The following is a 19,883-nucleotide window of genomic DNA, read 5'->3' as shown; positions in this document are numbered from 1 at the left end:
GAGAGTACATATCTCTGAGCTAGTCAAAGCAGCTGTGAAGAGAGGAGCGGCTTTCTAAGAAAACCAGTTTGTTGTTGCTTGCTTGTTCACTGGCCCTGTGTCCTTACTACACCAAAATAAAGTTAACTACACCTGTCACACAGTCGAGATCGGGCTATTATGACCAAGAATGCCAAAAATTCCTCAGGCCTTATCATTACAAAGCTCACAAAGAGTCAGGAGCTGGTATCCGGACTGAGGAAACTGTGCCCCTTTTTTCTTTTTTTTTTTAGAAAAGATTCATGTGTAACTGAGAAAGCTGTGCAGGTTTTCTCTCTGACATCATCCTCCCTGACTTCAACCTCAGTCCACTGAGAGCGAGCGCTAACCGATGGACCAGGAGAGGAATAAATGAGACAGAAAACACTTTTTATTTAGACAATTTATTGTATGTGTCATTTTTTTTTTTTTTTTTACTGGAAATGCGAGTCTGCTGTTACATCTATAAAGAAATATTATGATTCAGAGCTTTTCAGCCACCATGTTTGAACAGCTGCTGCTATAGTAAATCATTGTGCCAGAGTTCGACCTGCCAATGTACGACTTTGATCTGTCAGGAAAAGCATTTCCACCATCAGTGGATGACGGTCGCTGACTGGACCGGTAGCTACGTGAACCAGATATCGTTAAGACTTACGAGCACGAGAGCAGCAAAAGATTGAAACATCCAAAATGATTCAATTTGGAAAGCATCTGTCCTCTTCTTACATCTTACTTTTCTTCCACTACTAAGAGAACCTACAGTATATCACATTGGTTCATTGCATTTTAAAAATCTAAAATAGTAAAACAACCTTAATTCTCCATATAAACATTTACTGAGACATCCTCACCTGAGAAAATAACCACAATAGTAATGGCCTTTTTTCTTGTTAACATTCACATCGCTTAATTTTACTACGTAAATAAGTCTTGGTTTAAAGTAAAATGCACAATAAAGTGCCTTTGAGGTGATGGTTTTATAGTTTTAGAGTCTTTATTGGGGATATCTTTACAAACCTCAAATCTTTAATTACATTTTGTAAAATACTTTAATTCAAAAAGCTTCTCTGAATTATTCTTATGTTTATAAACCATAGTTGCTATTCTTTTTTTTTTTTTTTTAAAGATTTGCCTTTTAACATATTTATTAAAGGTCAGCATGCGAACATAATCACAATGACAATAAGCTATAACGTTTACTTTTTGCCTCATTAGTTAAGCATGTTAACATTTGCTAATTAGGACTAAACCTACAATCGCTGTAGCCGCTAGCATGGCTAATAAATATCTTCCCAAACTATTAAATAGAGATAATTAAAGTTCAAAATCATTTTAAGGCTCAATGAACTTTCACCTCTGTTGCTCTACACTTTTTTTTGTTTTTGTTTTTCTGTCTCCAAGCAGCAATTTCGGTAGCATTAACATAATTTTCAGGGAAGGAAAACAGTTTGAAAACAAGAAGGTTTTACAATCTCAGTTTGTTTTTAATGTGTTACAGCGAGTAAAGCATGAGTCACAACATGTTAACCCAGATTTACCCCAATTTTCTGAAAATATATTCATTTATTTTATCACTTTATAAAATGTATGTAATGTCTTATTACATACCTGTATGCTTCCTTGGCCTTTTATTAATTGGGGAGTACTTTAATGCTACTCCTGTCCTTAAATATACAGCCTCAACCCTGTTACCTTCAGCGCTATCATGTGCAAATTAGAAACCGTAACAGGGATGGCATGTAGCTGGAAATGAACCATAATTCAATTTGAGAGTAGATATGGTTCATGCATGTTAAACAGGTTTTTACTGTTATCAGCTGACACCTGTGGACCAGATTAATCATGCAGAGAAAATGGCTTTTGCATGTATTATTTAGATTTTAACAATAATTTCTGATGCAGTGAATGTGAAACTAGGTCACCTATACATTGGAGCAATATGTCATGCTCATTCAGTGGTTAAGGCCATACAGTATACCTCATTAAATTGAATCAGCATGGTAGAGCAGCACAGCACTGCACCACAGCGAGGGTGTCAGATTTATAGAGTCCATGTTTCAAACATCCTTGTACCTTTTTGTTTTCTATACCGGCGTTTACTGTGCAGGCCCCCGGGCAATGGGTTTTTAAAGAAAATAACATTAACATATTAAGGAACACAAAGGAGTAAATAGTTGAATCACTACAACCTTCTTTCACCACCAAAAAACCCAATTCATTCTCATGTAATGACTTTGCTGTTTGTACTTATTTGCTTTCCTAGAGTTAGATAAGAAGAAGAACTTAACATGTAGTAAACGAAATAGAGATGTTTATCTTATATTACAGGAATAGTTGGGAAATCCGCTAACCACTCTTTATGTCTGTATGATATAAGGCTACAGCCAGCAGATGGCCAGCTTAGCTTAACATAAGACCTGAAACAGGGGGAAACAGTTATAGCCAGACTCTTTCCAAAGGTAACAAGATCTAAAGTGAGCTTTAGAGGCTTTGGTAGGTGGATTTTATTACCTATTGGACATAGCCAGAGTAGATGTTTCCCCTTGTTCCCAGTGTTTATGCTAAGCTAAGGTAGCCCGCTGCTGGCTGTAGCTTCATATCATACAGACATGAGGGTGGTATAATCTTCTAACTCTTAGCAAGAGAGGGAACAAGCATATTTCAAAACTATTCCTTTAATTTAAGATCCCCTATTGTGTTTAGTATGAGTCCAGTTAGTTTTGGGACATTTGATATTTTCAATATAGAAGAAAAGAAAAGAAACATAAAGAGTCAGGCACAGGATTTGAACAGGAAGTTTGACACATGTTAGTCTAAAATGGACCGACATAAATCTGCATATTGAAAAGATGAAAAAATGCTACATTAGAAACCAACTGGTCCAGAAGGCACCCTATTTATGTAAAATAAAAACTAACTGTATATTTAACTAAAACAATTCCACAACAGGATCCTTTTAGTAGCTGTTCTGGAGCTTTTGATCGTTTCACATGATCTTCTTCAGCAGATGGGGGTTTACCCTGTTTTTTCCCCCCCTATTTCTGTGGATTTGAGGAAGATCACGTGACAATCGAAAGCTCCAGAGCATCTACTAAATGGATCTTGTGGTGAGATTCTTTTTTTTTTTTTTTTTTGACTGCTGTTTTCAAGGTCGATAACGAGCTTTAATTCTTAACTATATAGTAAAGTTTATCTGGATATAAACGTATTTGAGTATTCAGCACTGAGTTATACAGTATGATTACATTCACTTGATAAATTTGATACCTACATATTACCAGTAAGCACTTGCACTGCAGACCTAATGGGCATTTCCTTACTTAATTAAATTTAAATGAATTGCAGGTAATTGCATTTACTGCATAAAGCTACAGTAGATATAGCACAGATTGTAATGTGGGGGATGTTAAGGAGAATTGAGTTTATAATGTGTTTTAACACAACTGCCCTCTAACATTGTGTCTTAAACTGGTTTAAATATGAATCCTTGCATATACAATACACTAGGCTTTGGTTAGATGGCTACATATTCCAAATTGGAGACCCTGCTCTGCAAAAATACAGCAAAATTCTACTTTTTGCTGTCATAACCTGTCAATAAAAATGCATTACAGTATTCCACAGGGCAAAATGTAGGATTATGCAACAGCCCAGGCAGGAGTGAGATAAAGCAAGACACAAGATGCATGCTCTAGTTACACAATTAGGACTGTAAGCACTGTGTAATTGTCCCTTAGGTTGTTGAAACCGAGATGTCATCGAGTGTGATAAAACCTTAAGCTGCCAACACACTCACTGGAGCTCATTTTTGGACCTTCTGCGTGTAAAGCAACAATGAATAAGTCAAAATGTTTTTGTTTGCTGGTAGCAAGAAAGAGATTTTTGCTTTGGAGTGAATTCCCTCTAGAGGGTGGGTTGGGAGGGGGGGGGGGGGAGGCAATATTGTGCAGTGTCATCAATACTACAATGCTCTTCTCCTTTAACTATATTAATGAGTGATGCAATACCATGAGTAGGAATGTGTGTAAAAACATGGAAAGTCTCTGGATACATGTGGCTATGGCTTATTTCATCTCAAGTGAGTGCAAGACTATTCTAGATAAGAAGATACATATACCTCCTAGCAGCATTAGCTAACGCGCTACAGTGAGAATTGGGTGGCGGTTTCTCAAATGTCAATCCACCCTCAGTTTCTTGTGCGCAGTGTGCTCTGCAGATGGCGTCCCATTTGCATGTCCATTTGTTGATACGGGAGAGCCGTTCTGGTGCTCCTTTAGAGAAGCACTGTGCTTCTTGTAAGTCTTGTGTGAGAGAAAGAGAGACAGAGAGAGAACATGTTATGTACACATAATGTTATAAATGAGGTTTACAGGTTCAATGTAGTTACTGAAACAAAAATGTATGTTGGAAATCATTTATAAACATTATCTCCTTTACAGAGTTTGTCCACCAGAGAGCACTGACAAGTTTATTTTTCTCCTAAAATGAGAAAATTACCTTTTGGAAAACATGTTATTATGTAAACTCTCTCAGTATTGTACAGGCTATAAATCATATTTAGCTTCTGATCTATATAAAAACAAAAAATATACAGTTTTATTCATTCATGTGGATGAGGCTGGTGTCATTCTCTATTTATCTCACAGTCAACATTTATCCTGAAATACTAAAACCAACAATGAAAAATAGTTTGTCATTCAATACTTTCCAACTTCCTTTCAGTCACAAACCTATTTGTTTCTAACTGAAGATTTATATCTTTAATATAAAGTTGGACAATTGTTACTCAAACGGGACTAAATTGTGTATTTGTCGGGGACTATTTTCTGGCAGGGATTGATACACATTTGGTGCTCTAGTGAGTATTTACAGCAGCAGGATGGTATGTGGGGCTGACTCAAAATAAACTACAGCGCCACCCAGTCCAATAATGTGACTCACTGATGTGGACGTCTGTGGCTTTGGATACACACACAATACTTGATACTTAATACTTAAGTTTTCTTCTTTGCATGGGATTTGTTGACAGTGAGAAAATGACACCAGACTTATCTTTTTAAACTCATTAATTAATAGTTTAAAATGGGAAAAACGACTAACCTGAATGTAGAAGTTTGAGAAAAGGAAAATGAGCGTGACCATGTAACTTATTTGGAAGTACAGCCATCCCATCGGGAAGCCACATGGCCATATGACTGCACACATTGTCTGGGACATGGTTAAAAAGAACTGGATCTGTGGAGGAAACACCACACACACACACACACACACACACACATGCAGACACATACTAGAGTGAGAAGGTGAGCCAGAGAGCTTATAGAAACGTAATATTGATCCTGAGCCTAAAATATCTTAAATGGACAGCACACACATCTGCACTATATCAAAAGCTGAAGAGGGTGCGACAGGAAAAAGACCAAGGACACATCTCTATAGCAACATCATCAACAATCATCACATACAAACCAAAGGACAAAGACATAAAATATGTTTTATTTCAACTTCTTTACATCCATTTTGAAAAGAATAATAGGCGAAATAAGTAAGGCTGCACAGTTAATTTAAATATGATTGAAATTGCAATATGACCAAGTGCAAAGTCCAAACTGCAGAGGCTGCAATATTTTTGATGGAAGGTAAAATATGTGATAAACAGCATTATAATGAGGTACTGTAGTGGCGAAGAGATGCCCTCGGCCTTCAAATCTTCTTGGTACACACCCAAAAAAAAGTTCACATCATCATGATTTTTATAGTTTGTTCAGTGAGAATTAAATTTGTGATGCAAGAATGATAATTTCCACAATAATCGAGGATCTTAAGATGATGTTTTTACCATATCGTGCAGCTCTAGAAATAAGTGAAGAAACTGGTGGAAAGTAATGAAGTACATTTATTCAAGTACTGTGCTTAAGTAGTATGTTGAGGTATTTGTACTTATTATTATCTGTATTTCATGCTTCTTTATATTTCTACTTCACATTTCAAAGGCAAATATTGTACTTTTTACTCCACTACAGTTATTTATTGTAGTCACTAGTTACTTTACAGTATAAGATTTTTCATTTATGCTTCTAAAATATAACACAATGCACAAAATCTCCTTCTCATAAAGTCATTTTAGTATTAATTAAGAATTAATTCTCTTCAATAAAAGTGAAAAAAATGTGCTTGTTTAACTCAACAGTATATAGAATAGTTAAACTTTTCTCCACTTAACCAACTACAACAGTAAATGACAACTTACACATTAATGCATCATTAATAGTAATCCTATAACATAACATACAGTAAATGTATGTGTAATACATCATATTTTGTCTGACAATACTTTTGTTTTGATCTGAATACTTCTTCCACCACTGGGAAGAAACTAGAGGATGAACCCACCAGCTGTAACTGTGTGATGTACTTCTTCCACCAAAGGTACGGCCGTATGGCTGGGATGGCCGAGAGGCCGTAGTAAGAATACATAACGACGTGTACGAAGCTGTTCAGGGAGGCACCGAAGTACGCTGAGGAGACACAGAAGAGGGACACGGTACGTTATTAATCTACAGCGAGCAATAACAGTCAGGCATTCAAGAGAGCAATGCTCATACAGGGAATAACAAACGTTTCATTAGTCTGCTCTGTTTGGAACAACTTCTATAAAGGTCAAGTAAAATCAATAGAAGCCATTAACAGTAAAGTAATACAGAAATAATAAAAGTGAACATCTGATAAATAATTAAACATGTTTATAGATGGCGTTATATTTAAGTCAATAGTAAAAGGCACATCAATGACTTTGAGGAGTAAGAACATTGTTGAAAATTTACATTAATATCGAAGCACAAGAAAGTATGTTACACAGAGCAGCCGTGTTCAGGTCAGTAAGTGTCCGTTAAAGCTTTGTGGAGGAAAACAGGCTGTTTTAAGGGCTAATGGGTTTAACACTAGAGCACTTGAATTATTTAGCTCGCTTTAAGGCCAAACAGTAAATGTTGTTAGTGGAAAGATTTGAGTCACTGGAGGGCGAAGTTGTGTTAAAACACTCACAATGGCCGCAGGGTACCCAGTTCATAACAAACCACCAGATATTCAGCATGGTAGCGTGATGGTAGATGTGAAGAAATGTGATCTGGTGATTATTCTTGCGTAGTATGAAGAAAAAGGTGTCCATGAACTCGATGAGCTTGGAGAAGTAGTACCACCACAGCACATTTATGATCTGAGAGGAGACAACAATACAATGCAGACAATATAGAGATAAAACACAGTGCAAAAGTTCCTCCGATATCCCCACACACACTATTTATCATACAAGGTGATAAGCGGACGTGTGTCCCCAAAAGTCCTTGAAAGTTCAGGATGTATCATAAAGCAATTTAACTATCTGTAGACACGTTGATAAAACATTTTATTTGATCAGTGCAGAACTGCAAAGCTGTGCACATTTCACTGTTTTCACCTCCGCCGCAGAGCTCAGAAGGGACACTGAAGAGTCATCATGATGACATGAGTCGGATTAAACTGACTCCCTGTTTCTGCAGCTTATCTGCTGGGATTTACAGGTACTCGCCCACAGAAATCAGAGCAGTAGATTTGAGAGAAACACATTTTGCTGAATATTATATATGTATTCTCGCTGTCCTACAGTGTATACATTTAGTGTACTGTTTAACAGAATGGGGAATCGATAACTTTATAATGAAATGACCTGAAAGATGCAATCAAATGAAGATAAAATCCCCAGTGATAAACAGAAAAGGTTGCACTGCGTTGATCTGACCTCACCTTATTATCCACTTCCTGTTCACTGTGAGTGTCCTGGCAGTAGAAGTTGTAGCCACCGTGCCACACAGCGCTAACAAGCTAAAGAGAAAAAGCCATTGAGATGAATGGAGAACAGATACTTTCCTCCAATCTCTGAATAGATAAGCTACACACACACAGACACTGCAATGCACAAAAGTGAAAGTCAAAAGATACAGTGTTGTAAAATGTGACTGTCTACGCCTTAGAAGTAATAAACACATGCACAGACAGATAGCAGGTCAAATCACCCATATCTTTCATCTTTAGCTGCTAACGTTGGTTACAAATATTTGACCTAATTAAAGATAAAAACACCATTATCTCACTCAGCTACTGAGATATAATAGATGATATGATGTTAGGAATTGGATGTTATCACAGAGTGTACTGAAAGCTAATCCACCAAGGATTTTTAATGCATTTTTACACACGGGTGCACTAAGAAAAGTGCAAATACAGGATTTCCTATTTAAAATACTCAATAGTAACGATCTCTCCATACCTGTGTAGTTACTGTTTATATTCCCTATACTTTTGCATATTAAAGGGGTACTATTATTGGATTTTATGCTCACTTTTAGTCCCTAGTATGAGTCCACATGCAGTCCCTTCACAGTTGAAACATGCATTCAAGAAAACACGATACTAAATTAGACACAGTAAGACGTTGACATCATCGGGGTAATTTTTATAGACATGACAAAAGCCACAAAAGACATCTAAACTAATCTAAATGTGTACAATCCTTGTCCCTTTAAGGAATAAATATTCAAATGCACATCGATGGCATAGCTTAATGCTGATTCACCAAATCAATATAGATCTGCTGTCTTTGTCTGCTGCTGTAAAAGGCTTCACTTACTAACCTCAGAGCCAAGAAACTGTCACCAGTTAAGAACCAGCAACAGAGTGAAGTGAAGCTTGGTTTTTAAACAACACAGATGTTAGCCCCCGTCTAACTTAATATACCTCCTTGATTCTTAAAACCCACAGTAGCGTCAGTCAGCCTATAAATAAACAAAATTAATCACAATCAATTTTAATCACAATCGTTATGTGATGAACCTCTGTGCCCTGGAAAGTTGACAAGAACAAAACTGCCCTGTACTTTGATTCACATCAGGTGGCATTGATTTTGGACTGCCAAAAGTTCACCCCCCGTGGCCGGGGCATGTCAGAGTACACGCTTCAATGAATCACACAGCCAAAAGTCCAACAGGGCCTTACGCAATGCAGATCGAAAGACAAGAAACTTTTTCTGCCAGCTGGATGTGGAGTACAGATACTTTAGACGTGCACAGAAAACTATTCATGACTGAATCCTTATGATTGATGATATATGATGAGGGCGGTTGTGGCACAGAGGCAGAGCGGGTCGTTCGTTGGGTTCGATCCCCGGCTCCTGGTGCCACATGTCGAAGTATCCTCCAGCAAGATACTGAACCCCAAATTGCTCCCGATGCCGTGCATCGGTGTGTGTGAGTGTGTATGAATGTTAGTTTCTGTTTCTGTTCGATGGACTTTGCCATCACTGAGTGAATGTGTGTGAAAGGGTGAATGTGGCACGTAGTGTAAATGCACTTTGAGTAGAAAGACTAGAAGGCGCTATACAAGTACAGGTCCATTTACCATTTACCTTACATTTAGTCTGGGCACTACTGCTACAACTTAAACATCAGACTCATTGCAAAATAAGAATGCAGTTTAATGTTTGTTTACATCAGTGCCTCTATCAATTTCAGTTATTTAGTCAGCTGTTTATAAAAAGCAGTTTTCCAGCAAACAATAGGGGGCTGTGCTGATGTCTGTGAGGGCATATGAGGGATTTGATGGCTGAAACAATGAGCCTGTCAGCGTCCAGCTGTGTCCCTTTCACTCCCTGATAGCACTGTCTCTAACGGTAGCTTTCAGCGAGAGCCACAGGCCTGTGTTAGAGTTAGTTAAATGTTTTTGGGAAAAACTCTGATTAGTTTTCATGCTGAGAATTAGATAAGAAGATTGATACCACTCACATACCTGTCCGCTAAATAGAAAGCTACATTAGCTTAGCAGGGAGAACTTAGCAAGACAAAACACCTAAAACAAAAATTAAACAACAACTTGTCATTTATATAGAAACAAGACAAACGAGATAGTGTTGTAATGAACTTTAGGGGTGCTGGCAGATTTTGTTTTACCTTTGGACAGAGCTAGGCTAGCTGTTTCCTATGTTTCCAGTGTTTATGCTAAGCTAAGTTAGCATTATGTAGCTGAAACCAGCAGCTGGTTAGCTCGGCACAAATACTGGAGACAGTGAAAAAAATCTAAGGTTAAAATTGTGGTTTTACTTTTTGGTGTTTTCCTCTTTTACACAAGAGAGTGGTATCAATCTTCTCATCTAACCCTAAGTTAATAAGCTTATTTTAAGTATTCTTTTCATTAAACAAACACATATAGACTCCTGTATATCTGGTTTTATGCAGCTCTCAGATCGGTTTATAATTTGTCTGTAGTGTGATGTTGCAGTGATCGCTTTGGGCTACTTCAACACGTCTCTCAGTGCAGAGCAGTCTGTTTACCTCATAGAACATGTAGAAGGACAAGAGTGTGAGGCCCAGATTGTAGAGCACCAGGAGGCCTCTGCAGGAGTACGGCTGCCTGTGTTTCATGTACTTGGGCCCCATCCACACGATCAGAAGGTACATGACTGTGAGTGCAAAGGTTGGTGGGTAGTTGTCGAGCAGCAGCCATCCTCGCACCCGCTGATCTGAAATATGGAGATAAAGAGGCCAGTTTTTATCACTGCTGTAGACTAGATCAAGAGGAGGCTGATAAGGTGGCCTTATTGGTAACACCAATCCAGTGTTTCTGATTCAAATGTATTTATAAAGCAAATTTAAAAACAACAACAGTTGACCGAAGTGCTGTACAATCAAAAATAGCAAAAAACCATAGAAACAACACAATAAAACAATAAAGACCAATATAATAATATATAATAATAATAATAATAATAATAATAATAATAATATAGAAAGGCAGTTCTTAGAATGAGTTAGAAGCTAACTAGTAAAGATGCCTTGTAAGGTAGGATTTAAAACCAGACAGTGTACAGGGGACAGCCTAACATGTAAAGGTAACTTGTTCCAGAGTTTGGGGGCTTAAGGTTCGATCTCCTCTGTGCTTCAACCTTGATCTTGGCACAACACGAAGGAAATGGTCAGCAGACCTGAGTGAGCTATATAGGATGTGTGGTTGTAAAAAGTCAGAGCAAATAGGCTGGAGCTATCCCATTTAATGATTTCTAAGCAAACAATAAAATCTTAAAAACAATCCATACTGGCCTCCAGTGAAGGGAGGAAGTGTGCTCTTGCTTATGTTTTCCTGTTTAAACACGAGCTGCAGTTTTCTGGACCAACTGTGAGCATGAGATGAAGGCCGGGCTCACAACAACATAAAGTGCATTACAGTAGTCAAATCAGGTCGAGATAAAGGCACGTATAACCCTTTCAAAATCACTAAAAGATAAAAAAGGACTTGACCTTAGATAAGAGCATCAGCTGGACAAAAGCTAGAGTTGATCACTGAGTTTATGTGCTTGTCAAATTTAAAATCCATTTGTTTTTTTACAGTGGGTGGTTGGTTATATGGTTCCAGGGAACACAGATCCATATGAGGGGCATCAGAGACACCATTGGGTCCAAATATCAGGACTTCAGTTTTGCTCTCATTAAAGTCCTCCTACAATCAAAAATACATTCTTCTTACAGTTGGATGTTTGCATATTTATAGTCTCTGGATTTTTTTTAATGAGGTAGAAGGAGTAGATTTTAATATGGAAAATGACACTTTTACATATCAGACACACATTCTTGTGGAGTTTGCATCTTTCTCTTTCAGAGGCAGGTAAATGTGTGTATCATCTGCATAACAGTGGAACGAGATGCCGTATTTTCTGAGAATGGACCCTAAGGGAAGCATATAAAGGGAAAAACAGATTGGCCCAATAACAGAACCCTGTGGGACTCCACAAGGGAGAGGTGCTGAGGAGGATACATCAACCCTGAACCACTCCAGAGCAGTACCTTTAATGCCATGTCATGTCATTCAACCAAAGTTCAGATATAGGTTTGGAAAGCATGATTATAAATGGAGCAACAGCCCCTATAGTCAGTTTATAGTTTATCCCTTCTGGGCTACTGTAGAAACATGGCGGTTCATCATCAACATATATAAAGATGGACGACATGACAGCTCTCCAAAAGTGAAGCCAAAACATCTAGATTGCCCCCCTAGTGGCTGACTGCCATATAGGTCATAAAGCCTCTACATTAGCAGATGTGTTTTCTGATCAGTTTGGTTTTAATTTGTTATTTTAAGCTATAAAAAAGTGGTTTAACGTCATTATTGACAGTTGAGCCCTGCTCGAGATTGAATTGTCCAGACGTATGGGAGGGACTTCGATACCCCAGCACCAACCCCAGTTGCTACTGCACAGACTCTGGCTCAGAGTAGTGAAAGATGGCAGTGACCATATCCAGGATATTTTGGCTAAATTTTTGTACAGTAGAAGGAAGGGGATTCCATGGAAGGAAACCTGTGGTACTGGATAAAATAGATAAATCTGTAGATAAAACTGACTTATTCCAAGGTAGCGAAAACACAATGATTTCTACATTCAAGTGATTATACAATAACTAAAATATTATATTATAATATTATATTCTATTTCTGCCAATAGATCCTCAAATAAATGTTATATTCGGCTACTGAGATAAGAATATAAACTTGACTTACCTCTGGGACCCATCCATGACTCTAAGTAAGTGTTCAGTTTATGATTGAAGGTCTCCATTTGTCACCTAAAAAACAGAATGCATAATTAAAGCTAACTCACATCCATTACATGTTCCACATCCATTGTAATGTTAAAATGAAAGCTTTTTTTTTTTTTTGCTAATTCTAACAAAAAAATAGTTTAAACTGTTTTGTCCTTTTATTTTATCAACTCATCTGCATCTTAGCTCACGAATATAACACTGACCTAAAGGAAATGTTTCCACCGTGAACACATTTGATACCAGTGCCTCACTTGTGAGAATATGTGTTGAAAACTATGTCTTGTCTGGTGCAGTCAATAAGTAACCTGTTTTGGGGATACAAAGGTCCATGGTTTGAATCCCTAGTTGGCCAATGTGGTGATTCATTCAAGTATTTAATGTAAGTTCTGTGTTTTCTTCTTGTCGCAACCTGCTTGGATCAGGATCGTTTCCGCTTGCGGATATATGTGTCTATTTTACATTACACATGTTCATTTGACCCATTTTATAAATATACATTTTTATTAGTGCAGCTTTACGTATGATAAGCTTAATGAATCTGCCTGAAAGAGGGCTTTAAGGCTTAGTGATCATAACAACAGTCATCAGTTATGATTACCTCTAATTAGTAGCGTTTAAACCAAAAATGAAAGTCAATTTTTATACAAGCATATTATAACAGCTGATGTTATTACTCTTCTTCTTATCATTGATGCTAGTCGGTCATTACTCTGTTAATTTTCTAGTGTTACTGTCTTTACACTCATCTGTGTTTTGTGTCTGTTTGTGCTCCAGCCTGTCCACCCGCGCCCTCTAAAACGTCCCAATAACTGATCCTTCACATTCCTGTGGTTTCAAACAACAGATCAAATGTGGCAACTTCTCACTCTGGGACATAAAACAACAAGTCAGCAGGCAGGTGTTTACAGACGATAACCACATTTCCACTCAGCTACGACTTCCGTACAGCGATTCGCTGGCTTTAAGACTGTTGAAGGTAATGAGGATGTCAAAACGTGTAGATTTATTACAACTAATGTGCTCCAGGTTTTCATAAACACATGTTTGGCCCGGGCAGTGCTGCTACATTTACTTTGACAAAAAACTTCTCTAAACCTTTGTGCATGTTCTCTTGCCAAAGCTGTGGTAGTGCATTACTGTTTGCATCTGTTGATCACACTGTCCTTTGTCAGTGTTTTGACACAAAGATGGTGTATTCAGTACTGATTTAAACAACTGCCCGTGGAAGGGAAAAGTAAAAAGTATTGTTTTTCTGCATATTCCCCCCAGAGGTAAGTGCTTTTTTCCATAAATAGTATATATAATTTACAATATAACAAATTCTACTGCTATGTGACAGTCAGATGAATCTGGTGACATAAAGCAGAAGGCCATTTACACAACTGTCTGGACGTGTTCACAGTTCACAGCACAGTCAAACCTCAGGAAGTACTTTGACTGACATATAAGCAAGGACGAATGTAAGGTTGCACAGTCATGATTTTACTATAGAGGACATTTCTCCAAGCTCACCTCCTGTAAATCATAACACTTATGGAGCTTTCAACCATTCTGGTTTTTAAATCTCATATAAAGTTGTGACAAGATTATTCACACTGCCGAGCAAAAGCTTTACAAATCCCTGCAGCTGATTTTCTTGCTGTAAACCTGATAACTCTCAGGCACACACTCTTTATTCATTATCACCCCAGAGGTGTTTGCACAGTCCTGCAGACCTTTATATTGTTTGCAAGACCCTGCTGTATCACTTCAGGCTTTGCACAAAATCCCTAGTAGCAGCCACAGAAATCGCAGTATGTCTGCATTCTTTGTTTCCACTGACGTGTTTCCGAGCTATACATTCAATTCAGTCCTATTACATCACAGACCGCTGCACCACTGGACAGTACACCTGCGCCTACAGCTGGAGACATAACGAGATAAAATAGGGAACTCTAGTCTGCTCTGTGTAGGTCTTCCTTCTACAATGCCTCCTTCAGATTTGAGATAATATTGTGGCTCTCAATCTATATATGACGGAGGGCCACGTGAACGTTGGCCTGTTTCTCCAACAAAGACACATTTCTGAAGAAAATTTAAGAAAATAAAATAAATGAATCTGATTTTGACTAATAACCTTGGACTTGGGACAAATTGGACAGAAATGTGAGTAGATATATCAAATTTAGCTAAAGCATCTCAATTCAATCTGCATGCTGCTCTTATATACAGTCATATGATATTGAAATATGACTAAGAGAACTGAGGGGGCACACCAGTGACTTTGTTTACATGCATTCAATACATTTATTTTTAAAGAGGTATTTCCTTAAATTCAGTCAATAATAGTGCAATATCTATCCCAATTCACCAAACTCTGCATGTTATGGTGAACTGCTACCCAGGCAACAAATAGCACATTACTGATTGCTGCATTTTTCCATAATCACTTGTCTACAGGAACAAAATATGGCTTATTCTGATCAACCCCGGTAGAGTAATATCCACGCTCTGATTATCAGAGATGCATTAGGCTGCACCGAAACATGATAATCTGCAAGGTTTTAATCAGAGCATGATGAGCCACAACAGGAGAGCATGTTAGCAGCCAGTCAGTGAGTATTTGCAACTATCAAAGGAGAGGCTGGATCTACCCAAAACACTAATACATCATCAGGACTTAGACTGTGGTTTCATCACGGCAGCTGATAATGATTTATTCAAACACTAACATGCTGTTTGATTGTATGAGGCCATAGCGGACAATGCTGCAAATCAGTTAGCAGGACTTCTTTATTGTCATTTTTAAATGATTTTTAGGTATTTTAATTTCACTGGATTAGCTAAAAACAGACCATTCATCAGTTTAACAATTACAGTTTCACCATAAACTTTACTATATTAAGATATTGTTATAAAAATGACTTTGTGATACAGGATACAAGATGTTTGTGTAGTATTGATATCTATACTGTTGTGTGGTATAGATAACTAAAAGTCAAAACTAGGACCATGGTCCTCCTAACAGGGGCGGATCTAGAGAAATATATTCTGATTTAATCACAAATAATCACATAGATCAATATTTGCTTGGAAAAGCCCCCAAATGACAATATCTTAACTCAAAAACCTTATTGTGACACGTTAGTGAAGAATTCAATAGAAATATCTAAAGGTGGAATTAAAAATCAATAAATTGTTTCATTTCTTCAAACATTTTTACAAATACATCTTTTTTATTGAACTGAACCCTATAACATGATTGTATGTGTTAATTTCTGTCAGGTTATTTTAAAAATTTATCTTAATTAATGTGTTGACTTTGACAGCATTTGACACCAAACTGGGGTGGCAGCTGGGGTGGCCAAGCTTCTTTTTTTTTTTCAGGTGGCAGCTGCCACTCTTAACTAGTCTGATGTTCTGCAGTACAGGAGATATGGCACATCATACAGGTTCAGTTGGAGAAAACAACAATTCAATCTTTCTGTATTTTGTTTTGCCTGTTGATTTGTAATACGAAGTAGATTTCCATACTATCAGGCCCTAGTACTTTATTTACCTTTAGCAGGGTTTTTCTCATAAATGAATAATAATAATGATACATTTCCATTAATCTTTTTTTTCCTGATTAATTACAAACCTAACGTTGCATAATGACATTAACTTTACATTACAATGGCTCAAAACTGCAACAGTGAACAAGGTGAACTGTGCACACACTTACACACTTTACGCATGAACTTTATCTAATAAATTGTGGGTGCCAGTTAGAGAGAGTGAAAGAAAACCCTTTTATAATCCAATAAATTGATATTAACATAAATAGGCCAACATTACATTTGGTTTTCCAGCTGTTTAATAATAGCCACTGAAGTACTGAATGTATTAAAGGACCAGTGTGGAGTATTTAGTGGCATCTAGTGGTGAAAGTGCAGATTGTAACCAACTGAATACCATTTGCTGCATCTTCCCTTCTAAGCGTGGAGGAGAAACTAAGGTGGCCGAAAGACATGAAAGGCCCTATCTAGAGCCAGTGTTTAGCTTGTCCATTCTGGGCTACTGTAGAAACATGGCGGTTCAACATAGCGGAATCCATGGAAGAGGACGGCTCTTTTTAGGGAAACAAAAACATGATTCTTAATCTCAGGTGATTATACACCAATAAAAACGTACCTGTGAATATTATGTTCAATTCCTGCCAGTAGATCCTCCTGAATGTTACACACTGGACCTTTAACATCACAGTTACTCTGGTCTTAGTTTTTGACGCACACATTTAAATTTTTCAATGATTTGTAGACATGTTTTTTGAATGCAGAGTGCATAAAAGAGCATAAAAATAAAATAAATTTACAGAATATTGATAAATCATAGAAACATCCCTGCTGTAGCGATCAATAGAAAGACATTGGAAATAATAAATAATACTAGTATAATTCATTATTTCTCAAAGTTTCATAAACTTTCTGTAATAAAACATCTAAAAGCAAAATAATCTTATCAAATGAGGATAATTTATGTCAGTTTAGTTCTGGGTGTCCCTGATGTGATCCACTATAATGTGCTGTATAATATATATATATATATATATATATATATATATATATATAATTGTATTTTAAATCGCTCTCCACAAGTTACCTAAAACATTTTGTGCATGTCATGATTCAGACATTATAAAATATAAATCCTGACACAAGCAGCAACGTTGAAAAGTTTTAACCAGCAATAAGTTATACTGATGCACAAAGAGTTAAATAACTAGCCTACATAAATGTGCTGCAGCATTCATCTCCTGTCTTTTAAAGTCATGTTTTACTGTTTGAACATGCAGCAGCGAGAATGCATGAGGTATGTTGTGCTAGATCCGCCTTCCTCTTTGCAGCACATTGAATAAAAGTGATCATGTAAACTGTCCTGTAACGGCACCGATAAAAAACAGCAGCTCGGTCTCCGGTTCAACTAAAAAAGATGTGCGCGCTGAGCGGATGTCGGCGGTTGTCTCTATTACATCATCCTCTAAATGTCAACATTTGAAACTTACAAAGAGGTTTTAATTAAGCTTTTTTAATTTGACTTATTATTTTTATTTTTTATTTTTTTTTACAAATAAAAAAACTTAATCGCATCATGTCGATCGCATCCAGGCTGTAACAGTAACAGCAGAGGTCACCGCTTCAGCATCACCCATCAACTCATCGCTTTTTTGCACAGACGCCATGCGCGCTGCAACATTTAGAAATAAAATAAATGTAAAATAATAATAGAAGAAGCCTTACCATGAAGTCAACCCCCCTAGCCGGCTCCCGGTTTCTCTTCAAGAGAGCGAAATGTTGCGTGTGGATGAAGGGATGCAGCTGTGTTGCCGTGGACTGCCTACCTTTTTAAGGCGAGGAGGAGGCGTGGAGGGGGGAGAGGGGGGGGGAGAGGGAGAGAGAGAGAGGGAGGGAGAGAGAGGGGGGGGAGAGGGAGAGAGAGGCAGAGAGAGAGAGAGAGAGAGAGAGAGAGAGAGAACGACTGTGTAACCTTGGCTGGCTGGCCGGTCTGAGCACAATGTGCAGCCTTGTCGCTCAGTGGAAAATAGTGGGAGGAACACGCAGACTGGCCCGTTGCCCTGCAGGAGAGTTGCAGCCAGGAGGTGACCCGGTGTGTTGCAACGAAACACACACACACACACACACGAGAGAGAGAGAGAGAGAGAGAGAGAGAGAGAGAAAAGAAAAGATGACACCGAGGCTATCTCTGTCGTCATGTAATTGGAGTTTAATAGTAAATTGTTAACCTGAATAATGTGGAGTACGAGTGCAGTAGAGTGTTTGTAGATATTAAAGCTGTCTGTGGGCTAAAAAATAAATAATAATAATAATTTATAACAATTTTGTTATTATCTCAGAGTGGTGGAGGAAGGTGGAGGAACACTTTACTGGAATAAAAGTAGCAATATCACACTTTAAAGATACTTATTTACAGGTAAAAGTCCTACATTTTATTTAAAAGAACTTAAAAAGGGCGACATATTCATGGAGACTGTAAGAAATACTATCACATCTATCAATATTTACTTCGAAAAACCCCTAAATGAAGATATCTAAACTCAGAAACATTGTATTATTGAGAAGAAAGATATAAGAAATATATAAAGGTGGCATTATAAATCAATTAATTGTTTTATTTACAACTCCACTTAGTCTAAAATGTGGCCATAATAGATTAAATTAAATGTGTTAATTTTACGTTTTCAAACACATTTGACAGTATTTGATACCAAACTGACAGCCGCCACTTCTCTAGATCCGCCCCTGTTAATGTGAACTATAATGTTATTACTGATAGAGACCAGTACATAAGTACATCTCTTCCAAACAAGTTATTTTGTTGTCACGTACACAACAATTACAGTGAAGCAGTTGTTGGAAATTAAATCCTCTCGATCTCATCGTGAGGAAAAAACTCATAAATATATATTCAGGGATGAATACAGATTCAAACAATAAGTAACCAGGTAAATAGGTAGGTGGAGCCAGTGTAGTATAATATGTACAGTAGCAGTAATATAGTATGAACTGGCAGTAATAGGTTGATTATCTGGCATCTTGAGGTAATCGTCATCAGCATAAAAGTTGTTTAACTATAACTCTCATACATTCTGCTGTAAACATTTACCTAAATCTCCTCAGTCACCACCGTCTTTCCTAAATATTAACACTTTTCTACAATCCTGAATGACAAACTAAATCTAAAACAGTTCCTGGTGTAATAATAATGCAGTTAAATGACGTCTCTTCTGACTTACTGTATCTTCAGTTACATCCTGAAATCTACAGCATAAACTGACAAATAAAAAAACCATATAAACAACATGTTACTGGTTCAGATAACAATGTATATTAGACTGTAATGTGGATCGGTTGACCACTAGTCTTAAACTTATGAGTGTTAGCAAAGTGTATAGTCACAATTTAGAGGTCCAGTGTGTAACATTTAGGAGGATCTATTGGCAGAAATGGAATATAATGTTTATAAGTGTGTTTTCATTAGTGTATAATCACCTGAATATAGGAATAATTCTGTTTTTGTTACCTTGTAATGAGGCGTTTTTTATCTACACACGCTGCAGGTCGCCTTCCATAGAGCCCAGAACAGACAAACCAAACTCTTGGCTCTAGATATACACACGGTTCTCATTCACAGCTCGTCACATACAGACGCTAGCAGTGTTCAGTTAGTTTCAATCTGCAGCTTCAACCGCTAGATGCCACT

At 37.4% G+C, this 19,883-nt stretch overlaps 1 protein-coding gene across 1 annotated transcript; it reads right to left on the bottom strand.

Annotated features, from left to right (window-relative positions):
• Positions 1 to 1,484: 1,484 nt before the first annotated feature.
• Positions 1,485 to 18,033, bottom strand: elovl5 (ELOVL fatty acid elongase 5). Its single transcript, XM_051417468.1, has 8 exons — positions 17,903 to 18,033; positions 12,601 to 12,665; positions 10,383 to 10,570; positions 7,804 to 7,881; positions 7,066 to 7,237; positions 6,415 to 6,539; positions 5,122 to 5,256; positions 1,485 to 4,322 (listed from the first exon to the last, which is right to left on the bottom strand). The coding sequence occupies exons 2-8, from the start codon at positions 12,656 to 12,658 to the stop codon at positions 4,197 to 4,199; spliced, it is 882 nt and encodes a 293-aa protein (XP_051273428.1). The 5' UTR covers positions 12,659 to 12,665; positions 17,903 to 18,033; the 3' UTR covers positions 1,485 to 4,196.
• Between the last annotated feature and the right edge of the window lie 1,850 nt (positions 18,034 to 19,883).

Source organism: Dicentrarchus labrax, unplaced genomic scaffold (assembly GCF_905237075.1).
Source record: "Dicentrarchus labrax unplaced genomic scaffold, dlabrax2021, whole genome shotgun sequence".
NCBI classification, from domain to species: domain Eukaryota; kingdom Metazoa; phylum Chordata; class Actinopteri; family Moronidae; genus Dicentrarchus; species Dicentrarchus labrax.
This window is presented reverse-complemented; position numbering and strand designations above follow the sequence as displayed.

What these genes read in the sequence shown, in the direction of transcription:
- elovl5 (XM_051417468.1), bottom strand. Translation starts at nt 12,658, where the DNA reads ATGGAGACCTTCAATCATAAACTGAACACTTACTTAGAGTCATGGATG. An exon ending in GTCATGGATGGGTCCCAGAG is followed by an intron (nt 10,571 to 12,600) that starts GTAAGTCAAGTT and finishes TCCATATTTCAG; the next exon opens with ATCAGCGGGTGCGAGGATGG. An exon ending in CCTTCTACATGTTCTATGAG is followed by an intron (nt 7,882 to 10,382) that starts GTAAACAGACTG and finishes TTTTCTCTTTAG; the next exon opens with CTTGTTAGCGCTGTGTGGCA.